General features: G+C 43.2%; 1 protein-coding gene across 1 annotated transcript in view; it reads left to right on the plus strand.

Moving 5' to 3' along the window:
• Positions 1-19657, plus strand: part of L3MBTL4 (L3MBTL histone methyl-lysine binding protein 4) — a gene marked incomplete at its 3' end in the record, with an annotated part of 382269 nt that overhangs the window by 191861 nt on the left and 170751 nt on the right. Inside the window, 1 exon segment of the mRNA XM_081252127.1 lies at positions 4506-4608. Within this exon segment, the coding sequence (XP_081108253.1) occupies positions 4506-4608 (103 nt within the window).

The following is a 19657-nucleotide window of genomic DNA, read 5'->3' on the forward strand; positions in this document are numbered from 1 at the left end:
ATCGAGTCAACCCACTAAACTTCATCATACAAAATTACCAAGAAAACTGTTAGGTTCTGTGCATTTTCATTGCATGTTCTCCTTGACTTCTTCTTTGTTATGTCCTTGCTGTGGTTCTTAATGTAATGTTATGTTATGTCCTTGCTGTGGTTCTTAATGTAATAACTCTTCTCCGATAGTCGGGGTCACGCCTCTCCTTACAGATCCTACAAGGAGAGAATTACGACACCCATCAGGGATCTGGAGATAAATATGCATTGATAAATATTTGATAAAATATCACTTCAAGCCTTGATTGAATCAAGGCTTGAAGTGATATTTGATAAAAGTAATATTTGATAAAATATCACTTCAAGCCTTGATTGAATCAAGTGCATTAAAATAGTCCTGAAATATTCAGTAGCCTTCATTGGGAGGCTGCTGAAGCGTTGTCCGCACAGAGCTGCACCTGGGCTGGCAGGTGGGCACTGGCTTGTTGCCCTGTCTGTGGATTTAGGTTCTAGGCCTTTGTGCTGGTGGCCCTGGGAGCGTGTTGTGAGGCACGGTTTGGAGAAAGTCTCTTTATATACCCTGTGTTTCTTTCTTTTCTCATAGATTTTTTTGTTAAACTGTTTGACACAAGCATACTTCTTAATTAGGGGCTTGTTTACAAGTTTTAAACGTTCATTTGTTTAATAATTGTTTTCTTTTTCCAAGCTCTTTCTGAAAGCTACCTTGGAGGCGGGCAGCTCTTATTTCTGCTTGTCCCTCAAGGTGTTGCACAGGTTGTGAGGGTGTAATAAGTATCTAATGCATGCTTTCCTATTGTTCAGTAAATTTAACAAAAATCTATTTGAGGTGTAAATATTTGTTCTAACATCATCATACACTGGGACCCAGCCTCGATCAGTGCTTTTTTGCAACAGAATCGTACTGTAATGCCAGTTTCTGGTTTCTATGTAAGCCTCTCTTCTAGACTCTGAGCATCTTGAGGGAAGAGCTATGGAAAGCTCATCGAGTCATTCAGTGAGCATGTCCTGAGCACTGACTATGTCACATACTAGGCAGTGCCGACACAATGGTGCAGTACACCCAGGCTCGCAGCTCACGATTCTAATATGAGAGAGAGAGAGACACTAAACAAATACATCATTTAGTTTGTAGTAGAGGTAAGTGCTATTAAAAAAGGGAACCTAACCTACTCTTGGAAGTTAGCCTGCGGAAGTGAAATGTAAGCTGTGACCTGAAAGATAAGTAGGAGCTTTCCAGGCTGAGAGGTAGGAAGCTCATTCCAACATGCAAGTGCTCTCAGCTGTGAAAGAACCTGGTGGGTTCAAGGGACAGGAAAAGGCCAGTATAGATGCAGAATATTGAGTAAGGAGAAAGATCAAGTAAGACGCATCTAGAGAAGTAAATGGGAGTTGGGATCAGGTAGGCCAGGCTAAGGATTTGGGACTTAATCCCAAGAGCCATGAGAAGCCATTGAAAGAAGCTAAGAGGGAAGTGATGTGGTGAGATTTGTGTTTTGAAAATGTCACCCTGGGTGCAAGATGGGAACTTGAACTGAATGAAGGATGGTACTGAGGTCCTTCAAGGGGGAGGCGATGATGGCTTGGGTCAGGGCACCCAGTAGTGATGGGAATAAGTTGGCAGGTGGAAATACTTAAGAGATTGAGAATTGGCCGGAAGTTGGGTGGAGTGAAATGAGGGCAGGAAAGATATCAAGGATTAATGCGGTTTATTGAGACGAATGGCTCTAGAGGAAAAGAAGTTTGGGGACCAGGCGGTGACTTCAGTTTTGAACATGTTGAATTAGAAACGCCTTTGAGAGATTCCCAACAGAGATGTTGGGTGAAGAGTTGGATGCATTGGTCTAGAACTTACAGAGTGTCTGGGCTGTAGCCTTTGAGCATCTATAGTATACATTTGGTGAACGAAGAAATGGATGGGGATGGCCCAGGAACAAACCTTGGGGTTCTCTGACATTTTAAGTTTCACCAGAGGATGAAAAGCTGGCAAAGAAGAGAATGCCCACATGCTGATGGCGAGAGTGTGATGTCACCAAAGCCAGTGGACAGTAACAGTTCAAGAAGGTAGTAGCCAGCTGTGGTCAGCCTAGCACCAAGGCACTGAGTGTGGTGTGCTCTCAGCAGTGCGTGTTGGGCCTAATGCAGAGAGGTCATGGGTGACCTCAGAAGACAGGCTGATGTGGTTCAAGAAATGGGATGTGAGCAAGTAGAGAGAACCTCCTGAGAAGTCTGGCTGTGAATGGGAGAAGAGGGAACAGCAGCTAAAGGGGATGTGGCTCCAATGGGGGAAACTGGAGTATGTTTAAGTGTTGGTAGAAAGGATTCAATAGTCAAGGTGCAATTGGAATATTTGATAGCCCAAAGCTCCTGAAGAGTGGGAGGAAGATAAGATCCAAACCTAAACAGTGAGGATTCGCTTGGGGGAGGGCAGAGTGCTCCCTGCACTGTGATGGGAAGGAAGGGGGGATAGGAAGGCACACAGGTGAGCAGGCTCCTGTTCTCTCGGTGAAGCAGCAGGCGAGCCAGCGACTGAGTCCCGGAGGATGGAGGTTAGAGGGAGGTTTGGGAGAGCCTAGAGGGCTCAGGTGACACTGAAGACAGATGTTTTGATAACACCTAATCCACACAGCTGTGTAATTTTTCCCAGGAAGAGTTAGTTATAAAGAACACAGAGCAGCAGGATAACACAGCTGATTCATGGCTGGCTTTTTTTTTTTCACAACCAGATGTGATAAAAGGTCAGAGAGGAAAGAGAGTTTATGTCACGTGCAACAGAAGGTCAAATACTGGTGGATAGACTCAGACAAGGGAAGGGAGTTGTGATGTGAGGGGACTGATGGTGGGAAGGAAGGGAGATCAGTGGCCTGGAAGTTCCCATGATGTTGAAAAGAGCCTCAGCAGTAGGGTTACCTGAGCAGGCAGCCCAACTACAAGATGATTTGGGAAGTGGTGCCATTTTGGGTGACGACAAGATCCGGAGGGTTTTCTTTGCGTGTGTGGCCCAGCCGGGTTTGGTGAAGTGGCCCCGAGGATGAGCCGGTTAATGATCTGTGAGGGCAGCAGATGGGGGAGGACAACCGGGACAGCGGGCGTTGGGGCCGCCTCGGGTGACGGTGGAGCAAGGATGCAGCGGCACCCGGGGAGCCGGGGCCAAGGTCTTCCTGAGCGGTGCGGGGTGATGGGGGCTGGGGAGTGAGCCACGAGGGGCCGGCGGTGTTGGGGCCTGTTGCGTCGGGAGTCTTCGAGGAGCAGGGAGGAAGCACAGTCCAGGAGGGGTGCCGGGAAAAGAGGGCACTTTCCTCTTTGCCAATCCCGGGGCATGTGGAGTGTGAGAAAATGCACATCTTTTCCTGAAGAAGCTGAAGGGTGCAATGTCTTCACCCAACAGGCAAGTTAAATCAGAGCTGGGAGTCGGAGAAAGTATTGAGACCAGGACAAGGAGACAGGAGCTTGAACAGGAGATGGAAATCTAAGAGCTGGGGAGGGAGGGGGAAGGCGTGGGATCTTCATCGAAACGAGGCCCAGAGCAGCATGACAGGAGGGGGTAGAACATTCCAGGAGCGCGTGTGTGGGGGGGGGGGGAAGGGGAGGAGAGGGAAGGGGCAAACCAGACTGAGAAAAATCACAGAGCAGAGCAAGGGGGTTTCAGTCCTGATTATCTTTACATTGCCTCTTGGGCTTGACAGAATTCATCTCTGGCCTGGATTGGTTATGTATTGTGTAGTATAGTATATGTAGTATACTGTAATATTGTATATATATTGGTAGTAAAATATAGAATAGTATAGTATAATATAGTATATATAGCATTGTACGGTATAGCATATAAAGTATAGTGTATATAGTTTAGGATAGTGTAATACAGTATAGTATAGTGCAGTATAGTAGAGTACGCTATATATATACAGTATGGTACAGTACAGTATGATATGCTCTGTATAGAATAGTATCATGTAGTGTATATAGCATGGCACAGCCCAGTACAGAATGGTCAGGCAGTTGGCTCTTCAGCCGCTGGGACACACTTGAGTGGCACAGGGAGGGCCATGTCACTGTCTTCTCTGCGCCCCATTTGCTGGTTCAGTTTCTGTCCACCCTTTGGGGGAGCCTTGCTGTGGCTGAAGGGAGTTTCATGGGGAACCACAGACCAGACCTTGCCCACTCACCTGCTCAGCTCATGGCTGTGTTGCCCTAGCCAGTGTTATTCTGTGAAAGACATGTCATGTTCTTCTGTTTGTTTTTTTTTTCTTAAATTTCTTCAATGCCTCTTCATTTTGCTCAGCCTCTGATGTTAGTTGCTGTTCATATTATATATTACAGCACTGATATTTTCTGCTAGATCGTTTTATAAAACATCGCAAGTACCCAATAAGTGTTTCCGGTTGACGGTTTGTTTTTAATTTGTAAAGTCTTGATGAATATCATTTGCATATTTTAGTCTTTCCAGTTCTTCTTTGCTGAGGGTGTTTTCAAGGTGTGTTCTTTTACTTCCTGAAGGGGCAAATGATGTGAAAATCCTTCCAGATCAAGCTGTTTGTCCCACTCCAGGGTGCCGAGGGATAGGCCATATCCGTGGTCCGCGGTATTCAGGACATCACAGGTAAAATTTTTTATTTAAATTATTTCAGGGATGCAGTGAAACATGATGCAGATTAGCAGCTGTAGGAAGCATCGTAATGACCCTCTGGGAGCTGGACACCTCCCCATCATACTCCCCCATCCCTGTCCCGAGGCCCGTCTTCAACATTTCCAATGCCTGCCCAGCCTGCTTCCTCCGGGCCTTTTGGCCTCCTGAGGCCCGGCCCAGACCACCAAGCTTCCCAGGGCCTCTGCCCTCTGACACTTGTCTCAGCAGGTGCACACATGCCCCACCCTTCGTCCCTCGCGCTCCTGAATCCTCCCCTCACATCTGCCCGTCTCGCCGCCTTCTCAAGAAATTCCAGAACCTCCTGCCGCCTCGCCCCTGGCTCTCACCCTGCCTCTGTTTCTTTTTCTCTATTTTTTATTTATTTGGGGATGAGATAATTCTGTTATAGGATAAAAAATAGCGTGAAGTTACATTGCAGAATACGCCTGTGTTTTAAATATGTGATAGTAGTATGGAGAGGATAGTGCTCATAATGAAAAATAAGTACAAGTAAGTGTTGAAGTCCTCGCTGCTTTTTCTGTCACCATCAAGTGGTAAAGTAACATATAGATAAATTATTCATATTGGTGATCTAGTTACAGAATATGTAAATTAAAGCTGAACAGAATTGACATCAGATTTGTCCAAATACACAAACAGATAAAACAAACACGTAGATAACTATGAAGAGAAAAGGATAAATCATATATGTGAAACAAGGAAATGTTTGTTTGGATAAAAGAGATCCACAGAGAAGTCGTCGCTGTGTCAGGTGCTTGCAGTTCTGGAAACCAGTGCTTCAAACAGCTCTAAATGAACCAAAGCAAGTGTTACTATAAGAAATAATGCTGATGTACGTAAATATGTTATATGTGTAAATATAATACTAACACTTAATTGAAAGAGTTCTAAATCTTTTGTCACAGATATTTAAAAATCAAATACCTATTCTTGCACATGTTTGAAAAAGTGACACAAATTGGTTAAAGTATTACATAAGCTTCTTTACATTCAAAATCAGACTCTCGTGAATCTCCATTTGACTTGGCATCCTGGATGCCCATGTTTTTCCACACAACACTTGTATCGTTAAGAACCTTAGTGGTGGAGCATTTCGTGAGTTCTCTGCTCAAAAAGGGGGCTTCCAAGGTGTTGGTAATACTGTTTCTTGATCTGGTGCTGATAACCAGGGATGTATTCAACTTGTGAAAATTCATTGAGCTTAAGTACACTAATAATACTTGTACTTTTCTTTATGAATGTATTATACAGCAATAAAAAGTTGAAAATAAAAAAAACTAACACTTAAAAGATTATAATATAGCAACCATAAAAAAGAAAGAAATTGAAGACATGTAGACACCTTGGTTACTTGGACAAGTGCAGGACTCGCAGATTATAAGAGGGGCCCTGGTGGTTAAGCTGGAGTTCTGTACGAGGGAAGGGAGGAAGAGAGAAAAGGACACGGGGGAGCGGGTGGGGGAAGAGCCATCCCATCATCGGGTTGGGGTCTGTGTGAGGTGAGGACCCTGTCGATAGAACCACTTTCCAGACACTACTAGGGGTGTGTGGCTGTGAATAATCTTCTTCAGGCTTTTCTTGGGTGTTTATGTTAGTTTTTAAAAACCTAGAGCTGCAAAGTCCAGCATGGTAGTTGTAGTCATATGGGTCTGTTTACATGGAAATTAATTACAATTAAAAATAATGAAAATTTCAGTTTCTTAGTCACAGTAGCCACATCTCAGTTGCTCAGGAGCCGCCTGTGGCTCATGGCTGCCGTATTAGATGGCCCAGAAAGTTCCTCTGGACAGCCCTGATAGAGTGTACCAGGTTCTGCCTCCTCATGGTGGATTTTTGAGTGCCAGGTATTTCTGGATGGATAACTGGACATCCTGGTGCCTCCTTCAAAGCTTGAATCATTATCCTCAGAGTAAGCCAGCCAGTACGTGGTGGTCGGTCTGTCCCTTATTGTCCTCTGCAGTTGCCCGCCTGTGGCACCAGGGCTGGGGTCACAGACATCACCTGGGCAGCTCCTGGGACCACCGAGGAGCTCACTCACCCCAGCTGACTTGCCCCCCTCCCCCACGACCACGATTCTTATGTGTAGGTTATTCACCTTCCCCTACTTGGATTCTGAAAACATGGACCAGATCACAGTGGGCACACTCCACTGTGTTTCAGCAGCTTCCCTGAACTTTCTCATCCAGTATGGCCCAAGTGGGTCTGATTGCTGTTCTTAGTTATAGTATCTGATTATGAATAATGTGAGAATATCTGATGTGATTCTCTCCAGCAAGTAGCCTTTACCGGGTTGGCATCAGAACTTTGGAAGAAACCAGAAAAATGTAAAAATAAAGAAGTGTTTGTTAAAAAAGGCATTCTGTGAGGCTTAGAAAAAAATGAGATAACTGAACACGTGATAGAAGAATGGGACTTTAAAAATTTTTTTTACTTTTTTTATTAACATATAGTTGGTGTGCAATATTATATATTGCAGGTGTACAACATAGTGATTCACAATTTTAAAGATTATATTCCATTCATAGTTATTGTAAATACTAGCTATATTCCCTGTGTTGTGCAGTTTATCCTTGTAGCTTATTTATTTTATACGTAGTTTGTACATCTTAATCCCCTAACCCTATCATGCCCCTCCCCACTTCCTTCTGCCCAGTGGTAACCACTAGTTTGTTCTCTATATCTGTGAGTCTGTTTTCTTTTTTGTCATATTCACTAGTTTTAATTTTTAGATTCCACATATAAGTGATATCATACATTTGTCTTTCTCTGCCTTACTTCATTTAGCATAATGCCCTCCAAGTCCATCCATGTTGCTGCAAATGGCAAAATTTCATTATATATATTCCATGTAATTATATATACAATTATATATATATATTCCATTGTATATATATATACCACATCTTCTTTATCCATTCATCTGTTGATGGACCCTTAGGTTGTTTCCATGTCTTGGTTATTGTGAGATATGAACATTGGGGTGCACATATCTTTTTTTTTTTTAAACATCTTTATTGGAGTATAATTGCTTTACAATGGTGTGTTAGTTTCTGCTTTATAACAAAGTGAATCAGTTATGCATATACATATGTCCCCATATCTTTTCCCTCTTGCGTCTCCCTCCCTCCCACCCTCCCATCCCACCACTCTAGGTAGTCACAAAGCACCGAGCTGATCTCCCTATGCTATGTGGCTGCTTCCCACTAGCTATCTATTCTACATTTGGTAGTGTATATATGTCCATGCCACTCTCTCACTTTGTCCCAGCTTACCCTTCCCTCTCCCCATATCCTCAAGTCCATTCTCTAGTAGGTCTGTGTCTTTATTCTCGTCTTGCCCCTAGGTTCTTCATGACCTTTTTTTTTTTCTTTAGATTCCATATATATGTATTAGCATATGGTATTTGTTTTTGTCTTTCTGACTTACTTCACTCTGTATGACAGACTCTAGGTCCATCCACCTCACTGCAAATAACTTAATTTTGTTTCTTTTTATGGCTGAGTAATATTCCATTGTATATATGTGCCACATCTTCTTTATCCATTCATTTGTTGATGGACACTTAGGTTGCTTCCATGTCCTGGCTATTGTAAATAGTGCTGCAATGAACATTGTGGTACATGACTCTTTTTGAATTATGGTTTTCTCAGGGTATATGCCCAGTAGTGGGATTGCTGGGTCGTATGGTAGTTCTATTTTTAGTTTTTTAAGGACCCTCCATACTGTTCTCCATAGTGGCTGTATCAATTTACATTCCCACCAACAGTGCAAGAGGGTTCCCTTTTCTCCACACCCTCTCCAGCATTTATTGTTTGTAGATTTTTTGATGATGGCCATTCTGAGTGGTGTGAGATGCACGTATCTTTTTGAATTAGTGTTTTCGTTTTGGGGGCATATATACCCAGGATGGGATTGCTGGGTCATATGGTAGCTCTATTTTTAGTTTTTGAGGAACCTCCATACTGTTCTCCACGGTGGCTGCACCAGTTTACATTCCCACCAGCAGTGCATGAGGGTTCCCTTTTCCCCACGTCCTCGCCAGAATTTGTTATTTGTGGTTTTTTGTTGAAGGATGGAACATTTTTAGGGAACTATGAGGCAGGATATGTTTTGTATCCAGGCCTCACATCCACAGGGCAGCCCCTGGTGATGGCGCTATGACTGGGTGACTGGGCCACAGCTCTTCTGCTGGCCTAGACCTTGTTATGCTGGAGCAGGGCTCCTGTAAGAAAAAGAAACATCTTCAAAATGGAATCACCTTGGTGATTCCATTGTCTCAGAGAAGAAAAATAAAAAGTGATGAGCACCTGTACTTGGCTTCTCTCTAGAATGGAAAAAGACAAAAGTTAGAGAACTGAGTTTTCCTTGGACTTGCATTTTTATATAGAATTTATAAAGTGTTTAGACCATCAGGTAAATAAATTCTGACTTACCTGTGAAAAGCTTTTCTTACATTGAACACTATGTTGTACTCAAGGAAGCGGGAGGAATATCTTGTTGGAGGAGTGGTGACCGCAAGGCAATGTAGGAGGGTGGGGTCGGGGGTGAAGGAAGGTCGGCTCCTGCAGGCACCGGGCGTTTCTGTCTCCTGCTTTAATCACTTTCAGTGATGGTCTGTCTTTGCCAATTTTAGCTTTGAGGTGCTCGTTACTCATTGACTGACTGATTCCCAGGGCCTTTTCAGTTAATACACTGATTTCTTTTTAACAACCAAATCTGTTCTGTTTTTTTTTATAAATTTATTTATTTTATTTATTTTTGGCTGTGTTGGGTCTTGGTTGCTGCATGCGGGCCCTCTCTAGTTGCGGCGAGCAGGGATCAGTCTTCATTGTGGTGTGTGGGCTTCTCATTGCGGTGGTTTCTCTTGTTGTGGAGCACAGGTTCCAGGCATGCAGGCTTCAGTAGTTGTGGTATGCAGGCTCAGTAGTTGTGGCTCATGGGCCCAGTTACTCCGCAGCATGTGGGATCTTCCCAGACCAGGGCTCGAACCCATGTCCCCTGCATTGGCAGACGGATTCCCAACCACTGCACCACCAGGGAAGCCCAAATCTGTTTTTAATTCACTCTAGGTCATGACATTCTGAATGTCATTTCCCAGGTTAGTCAGTTTACTTATGTGACTATGTGTATAACTTAAGAATTTATTTAAATCCTTTTGTAATTAACTGGGTAAAAAAATTTTTACATCATCCATAATCTGTGGGTTTTGTTTTCATGTTATTTCTTTCATGTTATTGTAGTCTAAATCTTACATAACTGTAAAAGATGAAGAATATTATTCTTCAGTGCATGTCTTGGTGGTATCTGTTGAGCATGTCACACACACACATGCACACACACCCTTACACGTGCTAGAAATTTGCTGTAACACGCCCAAAGTTATCATTATACATTTTGCTTCTTATATGTCAAAGCAAGAGATGAGAATTTTAAAATGTTGCTGCATTCTCCCAGAATCCTAGATGTACTATTATAATCATGTCTAGCTTGAGTTTCCTGAAGAATTTAAATTAAACATTCTAAAATGAAAGTTTTTATTTAACTTGTCTCAGATGCATACCTTTACCAAAGAGTCAGCATTCTATAAAATGCTTTTTACAGTCTCTAGTCCAGAAGATTCTTAAGCAAATATTTTTGTATCTTAAAAAATGAAGAAAAAGTAAAACAAGAAGCCCCCCTGCAGTTTCATACAAAACAACTCAATTGACTTGTGCTCCCAAAAAAGCCTTCGGGAAGCTGCTTTTAGGAAGGTGGCTGTTTCAGCTGCTTTTCCATGAAACTCTCCCAGGCCGTGAAGTGCCTGCAAGGAGTGAATGTTGTTTTCACCATTTCATGTCAGTATTTCTCATTCAGATGTTGAAGGTTTGGTGTTTTGAAAGGAAGTAAACAATATTCTTAAAATAAGTTGTCAGCATCTTGTTTTGTACAGCTGACAAGAACAGTGACATGAGGATGTCGCTGAAGATGTTTGAAGAGAACATACCACTTTCAGAGATCAGGCAGATCCCTTGGTATCCTTTTTAGATGAATTTCAGACAGGTTTATTTTCGTTTTCATGTAAATAGTCAAGGGATTTAAAATAATATTCAAAGCTGTTTAGAGTTCATGTAGAAGCTGCATAAACCATTATTGGAAAGAAATTGCATCAGTTCTTATCTGTATGAAAATAGGCCTTTTGGCACAAAATTATCACACAATTTACATTTTATTTGAATGAATTTACATAGTGAATAAAAAGAAGTAGGTGTATTTGTTTACACAGAAATTTTTAAAGATGACAATACTGGGACTACAAGATGTAAACCTACTTTTAAGCCAGGGTCCAGATTAGGTATGTTGTTTTTTCTAAATGAGCAGAGCATAGACTCCGGAAGACTTGATCTACCTCTGTGCCATAAAACATACAAGGGTAATTTACTTAGGAAGTAATGATTATTCTTTACACAGAGAGCCAGGTACCGTCAGAGTGTAAGGACCCCCACCCCGGTGCTCCAGGTGGGATGCAGGACCTGAATCGCCAGTGTCATGCCGTAAAGAGCACAGATGGAAAGGAGCACCTGCTGCTCAGGAGTGAGGGGTCAGATAGATCTAAGGCGTTTGGGTGCTCTTCATGGAACTTGCTAGCACAACTCAGCCTCTGTTTGTGGTTTGCCTGGAACTATTTTGCCAACTCAAGAATTACGATGGAAATTATTTCAGGTTGTTTTCTTCTCTTCACATCTGTTCTCCTACAGATGTGTGGTGTGTGTGGTGTATGTGGTGTGTGTCAGTCACTGTGTTAACGTCTGAGGTTTTAGACTGGCCTGAGTTCGACTTGCAGACCTGCCATTTACTATAACTAGGGGGCAAATGGCCACACTATGCTTAGTCTCAGTTTCTTCATCTGTAATTGGGAGGTCTTTGCAATAGAAAAGGTTAAATTTCATAATGAGACTAAGACACATGTAAGTCTTAATGTGCTTTATGATCATGTTACTGAAAGCATAACTGCAGGAAATATACTGAGAAACACAATAACATTAGGAGATTGTAACTCATCTATTTACGACTATGATAGGTTAAATAGGGAAAACAAATACAGATATATAGAATCTGAATAACATGATTTTAAAAAGACGAAGACTGACCGGAAGATATATGTCCAAAAAAAAAAAAATAAGCCTACTTAAGAGCACTTTTCAAAACTCAACTATTAGGCCACAGACAACTTATAAATTCTGAAAACCAAAACAATTCAGACCCATTCTCTGATCAAATGCAATAAAACAAGAAGTTGTTGGGGGGGAAAGCCAATCATCTAGAAGACACGCAAAAACATTCACAAATACAGCTTAAGCAATCAGAGGGTCAAAGGAGACCCCAACCCAAATCTTAGAAAATCCAGATGGAGTCTAATGAGGACACTAAAGAGATAAACGTTTGGGACATCACTGTGTGTGTGTTCAGAGGTAAATGTAAACCCTACACAACAAGAAGGAGTGAAAATAAATTACTTAAATATTCAACTAGTAAAGTTAACTAACTTTTTAAATGAGTCGAAAAAGGAAAGCAAGAGCAAACTAGAAGTTGAAGTGAATGAACTGGAACACAGAAAACAAGTAAACGGGTCAGAGTATCTTGAAACAAAGCAGCGACACTGCAACAGTAGACCATCCATGGGGGTGCAGTGGACAGTGCAGTGTTCTGAGAGGTGGGGCCCCCAAGCCACAGCTCTTGGATTTCTTGTTCCGTCGTTTGTCTGACTTTCCGTATGATGTTTTCTTTTAAATGGTTGATCTTCCTGGTGGGTTTTGGGTGAACACAACCTGGTCGTTTCACACTGCGTCAGGCGTCTCTCCTCGCAGCCCGGCCCTGGCTGGCCTCAGACTCCTGCCTGGTCACCCCTCACCTGCGAAGCCCTTCTGAGCTGCACTGGGCATGTCAGGTGGTCCCCGAGCCAACACAGCCCCTGCAGGTGACCCTTCTGGAGCCGCCTCTGCTCACCTCCCAGTGTGAGCCTGTTTCTTGCAGGTGGGCTGCACAGCCGTCTTCCTGGGACCTACCTGCCTGCTGGAATCCCCTCCAGCTCCCTCTGTCAGACCCTCCCTGGATTCTGTCTTCATTTCCCTGGTTTATTTCTCCTGGCTTTGGGGCATAGGGTTGTGGGAGATAGTTACTCATTTATTTGGTGTGTGTCGAAATATGTGTTCTCTCTCCTCAACCACAGTTGTTTAGTTGTGGATAGAATTCCAGTCGGAAAACTTTTCCTTCAGATTATTGAAGACATTGCTGCGTTTTCCTTAAGTTAATGGGAAGTCGGCTGTTGTTCAGGTTTCACTTCACAGAAAGGATTGTCCTTCCCTCCCACCCACTACGAGAATCTCACCCCGGACACGGTCGGGACTTTCAGTGTGTTCCCGCTGTGCTCGAATGCGCCTTCCTCGCTCTCTGGTTCAGTCTGGAGACTCACACATCTTATTTCCAGAAGCCCCTGTGTGAGTTCTTCTTTCTGCCATCTTTTCTCTCTGCTCCATTTGTTTTCCTTCACAGATGCTCAAATTTTCTCTCCTATCTTTAAACGCCTTGTCTTTTGTTCGCTTCCTTGGAATAGCTCCTCAACTTTGTCTTACAATCCTTTGATTTTTTTTTTTTAACCATATTATGATTTTTTTTCAGTCTCTGAGAACATGTCCTTATTCTCTGATTTGTTTTTTGTTGTATCCTGTTCTTATTTGCTGGGTTAACTTAACCAACATTGACTGGTTAAGTTAACCCAGCATTGACTTTTCCCCCAGGTACTTGTGTTTTGATTCGTTTTCCAGTTAGGTCGGTCGGCTTCTTTCTGTCATGTGAGAGGCATTTCTCAAGTCCTGGTGGTCCTTCTCCGAGTTCACTCTTTCTTTTTTAATTAATTAATTAATTTATTTATTTTTGGCTGCGTTGGGTCTTCATTGCTGTGCACGGGCTTTCTCTAGTTGAGGCGAGCGGAGGCTACTCTTCGTCGTGGTGCGCGGGCTTCTCGTTGCGGTGGCTTCTCTTGTTGCAGAGCACCAGCTCTAGGTGCACAGGCTTCAGTAGTTGTGGCTCGCGGGCTCAGTAGTTGTGGCACACGGGCTTAGTTGCTCTGTGGCATGTGGGATCTTCCCGGACCAGGGCTCGAACCCGTGTCCCCTGCATTGGCAGGCGGATTCTTAACCACTGCACCACCAGGGAAGTCCCTCCAAGTTCACTCTTGAGAACATGGCACCAGCAAACCTTGCCTGTGTGCTCAGGGCCTGCCAGCTGGTGGGATTCAGGGGCAGTGGTCAGGAGGGGACTGGCCAATGTCGAGGAGCCTGAGTCACAGCAGGGACCCCTTCTTCTAGTAAGGGCCTTCCAGCAGAAACTTGCTTCCAAATATTTCCAGGTGGGTTTTTGTGACATCGTCTCTCTGCAGACTCTTGGCTCCCAGCTTGCCCTTTTTCCAGCCTTGAAACTGCATGAAGCTCTGCTACCTGCTGTCATTTCTTCTCTCGTGTTTTGTCCTTGTGTATTTATACCCTTTCATTTATTTATTACTTTTTTTAGTATCGAGAGAAAAGGTTGATTATCAAGGAAAAATGATAAATTCAGTTTTCCGGTCTGCCATTTTTTCTCTAACTTATATTTTTTTAAGAGTTTTTTCATGTACTTTATTTTTTATTTATTTATTCTTTTTACGGTACGCGGGCCTCTCACTGTTGTGGCCTCTCCCGTTGTGGAGCACAGGCTCTGGACGCGCAGGCTCGGCGGCCATGGCTCACGGGCCCAGCTGCTCCGTGGCATGTGGGATCTTCCCGGACCGGGGCATGAACCCGTGTCCCCTGCATCGGCAGGCGGACTCTCAACCACTGCGCCACCAGGGAGGCCCCCTATTTTTTATTTTTTAATAGATGTTTATTGGAATATAATTGCTTCACAGTACCGTGTTAGTTTCTGATGCACAGGAAAGCGAATGAACCATATGCATACACATGTCCCCGTATCCCCTCCCTCTTGAGCCTCCCTCCCCCCCTCCCTATCCCACCCCTCTAGGTCATCCCAAAGCACCGAGCTGATCTCCCTGTGCTATGCGGCTGCTTCCCACCAGCCAACTGTTTTACATTCGGTCGTGTGTATATGTCCACGCCACTCTCACTTCGCCCCAGCTTCCCCCTCCCACCCCGTGTCCTCAAGTCCATTTTCTATGTCTATATCTTTATTCCTGCACTGCAACTAGGTTCATCAGTACCTTTTTTTTTTTTAGATTTCATATATATGCGTTAGCATACGGTACTTGTTTTTCTCCTTCTGACTTACTTCACTCTGTATGACAGACTCTAGGTCCATCCACCTCACTACAGATAACTCAATTTCGTTTCTTTTTATGGCTGAGTAATAGTCCATTGTATATATGTGCCACATCTTCTTTATCCATTCATCTGTCTATGGACACTTAGGTTGCTTCCATGTCCTGGCTATTGTAAACAGTGCTGCAATGAACACTGTGGTACATGACTCTTATTGAATTACGGTTTTCTCAGGGTATATGCCCAGTAGTGGGATTGCTGGGTCATATGGTAGTTCTACTTTTAGTTTTTTAAGGAAACTCCATACTGTTTTCCATAGTGGTTGTATCAATTTACATTCCCACAAACAGTGTAGGAGGGTTCCCTTTTCACCATACCCTTTCTAGCATTTATTGTTTCTAGCTTTTTTGATAATGGCCATTCTGACTAGCATGAGGTGATACCTCATTGCAGTTTTGATTTGCATTTCTCTAATAATTAGTGATGTTGAGCATCTTTCCATGTGCCTCTGGGCCATCTGTGTGTCTTCCTTGGTGAAATGTCTATTTAGGTCTTCTGCCTATTTTTTAACTGCGTTGTTTTTTTTTTTTTTTTGATATTGAGCTCCATGAGCTATTTCTATATTTTGATGATTAATCCTTTGTCTGTTGTTTCATTTGCAAATATTTTCTCCCATTCTGAGGGTTGTCTTTTTGTCTTGTTTATGGTTTTTTTGCTGTGCAAAAGATTTTAAGTTTAATTAAGTCCCATTTGTTTATTTTTGTTTCTATTTCTGTTACTCTAGGAGATGGGTCAGAAAAGATCTTGCTGTGGTTTATGTCACAGAGTGTTTTTCCTATGTTTTCCTCCAGAAGTTTTATAGTGTCTGGTCTTACATGTCTTTGGCTTTCTTTTGTGAAACTTGGGATGCTAAATGCTTTTCTTTTTTCCCTAATCCAAAACACCCACTTGTATTAAATGAATTTTAGGTTATATACTTTATTCTTTTCTTTCTTTCCAGTTTTTAAGCAAAGCAATCAACTCTTGGGGGGAAAAAGTGGGCAAACAACTTTGCAGTCATACTTAAAACAGCCATGTATCTTTATTTCTATACGTCTCACTGGTTCCAGTGGTGACCTCAGTCCTTTCCAGCTACAGCTTCCTTCTTTTTTCTTGACTTAACCTCTTTTATTCCCTGTTCTGGCACAGTTCTTTTCAAGGTTTGTTGTAATTTGTCACTGGTGCCTGCATATTTTGTTTACGGTCTTCGCATGTCGGAGACTGCATCTCCCCCAGGAGCCATTTGAGAGGAGACAGAGGTTGTAGCCCAGACCCTTCTCTCTCAGAGCTCTGTCCATGGTGCCTCCTTCATCCTCTGGTTCTCACTGTGGTGCAGGCAGAGTCTGGTGCAGCCCAACCGATGGTCCTTCACAGTAGCCCGCTGTCCTTTTATCAAGGTCTCCCATGGGATACTTTTATGTCTCTGCATGTATATAAATGAAATTTAAACTTCCCTGCATATGTCTACATATGGTTTTCTTTTCACTGAGTTCACCTGTAACACTATGTACTCTCGCCGTTTTTAGGCCAAAGTCCTAAAAAAGTCATTTTTTCCTCCGAGTATTTTTTACAGTTTTCTTTGTATTCTGACTGTATTCCTCTCTCCAGAATTTCTATCGTACGACACAGGATCCCCTGCATCCTCTGCAGTCTCCGTAGCCTCTCATCACTTGCATTTCCTCACCCTTCCCTCGGAGAGGTGGGGAAATAGCGTGAGTGTGCGCTCTGCGTAGCTGGCAGGAGGCTTTGTGCCATGCTGCCAGCCCTCCTTCCACGCAGTGACTGTGTTCCACCTCCTGGGAACTTCCTACATCCCCACTGCCGTCTACCGCCTTGAGTGGCACTGTTTTAAGTGGGTGTTGAGGGAGACATTTCAGATACAGTTTATCCCAACACACAAAAGTCCCCGCAATGGAAAGCATCTTTTCTCCGTTTATTCTTTCAAAATAAAAACAGTTTCATGTGGTCTTACCCTTAATTTAATTTAAGAATATTCCTTATAATTTCAGGTGGTTGGACACAGGGTAAGTTCCCATCATCTCAGGGTCTCAGTTTTTTCATCTGCAAAGCAGATGACAATTGGACTAGGTGATTTCACATTTCCTTTTTAGTTACAATATGTACAATATTATTTACATATCAACCATCTCAATGCAGTTGTCTTAAGATCTGCAGCACACTGTCTGGAGAAAACTTATTCCAATTGCAAGTAACTTACCCATATGTGGATTTCAGTGTTTATTAAAATGTAAATATCTTGAGTCAAGGATGTGTATTCCAAATGCAAGGCACATAACTGCAAAACTGTTGCTAGCAGAAGGAACTGGGTTGGAATCACCCCTTTCCTAAAAATGCCTCAAGAATCAAGATTAGGGATCCTTCCATTATTTGCTAGGCATAGGAAAAAAAATATATAATTCCATTAATTAACTTGCTCTGATTTCCTAGAGTTACTCAAATTCTTGAAGAATTTGTCCTAGCTGATCTGAATGCATGGAAAACTCTGTAATGTGAATTAAAATGCGTTATTTTTTTCCCAAGAGATAACATCCCTAAGCCTAGGAAGTCTGTCACTCTCTATAGTTTCTTTCTTATAGATGAATTAAGCTTAAAAATATCATTCTTTTGGAGACTGTGTTTTCTTAATTTTTAGATAAACACGATTATTGAAAGGTGATGGCTAGGGCTTCCCTGGTGGCGCAGTGGTTGAGAGTCCACCTGCCGATGCAGGGGACACGGGTTCGTGCCCCGGTCTGGGAAGATCCCACATGCCGCGGAGCGCTTGGGCCCGTGAGCCATGGCCTCTTAGCCTGAGTGTCCGGAGCCTGTGCTCCACCACGGGAGAGGCCACAGCAGTGAGAGGCCCGCGTACCACAAAAAAAAAAAAATGTTTTCTCACTTGAGACAAAGGCAAACAAAGAGAACTTCCATGATTCCTTTCAAACTAAACTTTTGCCTCTCAGCTCCAAAATAAACACACACACACACACACTCTCTCTCTCTCTTTCTCTCTCTCTCTCTCTCTTTCCCTGTCTCTCACAGACTCTTACAGACAATGGTAGTTGTTACTCATAATTTGTTATGGAAACCAAGACTAGAAGCTATCTGAATGTCTCTTTCCACTTTGGTACATAGAACTGTTAAATCCTTGTAAAACATGAACTATCAGTAAGAAACTTACAAATCAGAAATCTGAAATAAAACCTCTAGTTATGAAAGTACTAAGCTAGATATGATGATTTAAATTATCCCTTTGTCTCAATTATTCTCATTTTGATGAAATAATAAATCCAGTTTCTGTTATTATAGTTCAGTGCCCACATGTCAGATTTAATATTCATTTGCCTGTCTTTGTGTGGAGCCAGATGGAGAGGTGTATTGCCTATTTATAAGAACTAGCTGTTACTACTGAATTTTCCAAATTACTTCAAAAACAGTGGGCGTGTTGAGGATCGTTTAGGATTGCATTAGAAATGCCAGAGCAAAAGTCCAAAGTAAATAACACAGGGTCACGTTTCTACAAACGATGACCCTGGTGACTAAATCAGACACATGGCGTTGACCTCAGTTACAATAATACATGCCCCAGAGGCGTGAGTGTGAAGGAGAGCACATAGCTCTGCCGGTAATAAACGGAGTTTGATCTTGGAGGCCTTTTATAGAATGTCGTAAGCATCAGTTATGCAGTAAAGAGCAAAATTAATTTCACAGGATACAGCAGTTCCATTCCTGGTTAAATGCCCAACAGAAATGCATGCATAAGTTCACTAAAAGACATGTGCCGGAATGTTTGTAGCAGCACATTTATAACAACCCAAGCCTGAATCTTCCCAAACGTGCATCAGCATTGAGTGCTGAACCACGGCTTGTTTATACAGTGGAAGCTATGCGGGGAGGGAGGGGAAGGAACAGACTAACCCACACAGCAACACAGATGAGGCTCACGGACCCACGGTGACTGAAACCTTTGAGCCAGACACAAAGAGCAAACACTGAGTGATTCCATCAACGAAAGGGACAAAAGCAGGCAAAACGGACTACACTCTAAACTCCAGGACGGGGTCACCCCTGGGGGGTGCCTGGCGGAGAGGGAGGGAGCAGCTGCTGGGGAAATAATCTGTTTCTTCACCTGGTGCTCCACCAGCATGTGTTCAGTCTGTGAAAACAGCTAATCCGGGTGTTCTGTGTGTAAGGTCTACGTCAGTAGAAAAACGTTTGCGAACAATTACCTCAAAAATATTGAAGTAGCCCTCGTGGCTGGCATTTCTCCCAAGTTTCTACAAGCCGAACCTCTGTGTTTGGTGGACCCTGCGCCCATGTGACATGGCCCTCCCATCTCTACCTCTCCACGGAAATCTGACGTTTCCAGGGGAAACAGCCGCAGCCCGGCCCCTGGGCTCGGAGACCAACTCCAGGCCCGCCCCCCTCACTGAGGTCCAGATGCAGCTGGGCTATTTTCAGGTCTCACTGAAGTTTCACAGCCCACAGGGCTCATCTCAGGTTTTAATCTGCTTTGCGTGTCTCTATCATGGATTAAAAATGAACAAACAGAACAGAGTAAAATGTGGAAATTTCCCTGAGTTAGGAATTAGGAGACCAGCTTTTCTGCCCTGTGGGTTGCATGCATTCCCGGGCTGATGGCCTGTTCTTGGTTCCCTTGACCTGACTTTGGGTCG

Source organism: Mesoplodon bidens (genome assembly GCF_964165515.1).
Source record: "Mesoplodon bidens genome assembly, chromosome: 13".
Taxonomy (NCBI): domain Eukaryota; kingdom Metazoa; phylum Chordata; class Mammalia; order Artiodactyla; family Ziphiidae; genus Mesoplodon; species Mesoplodon bidens.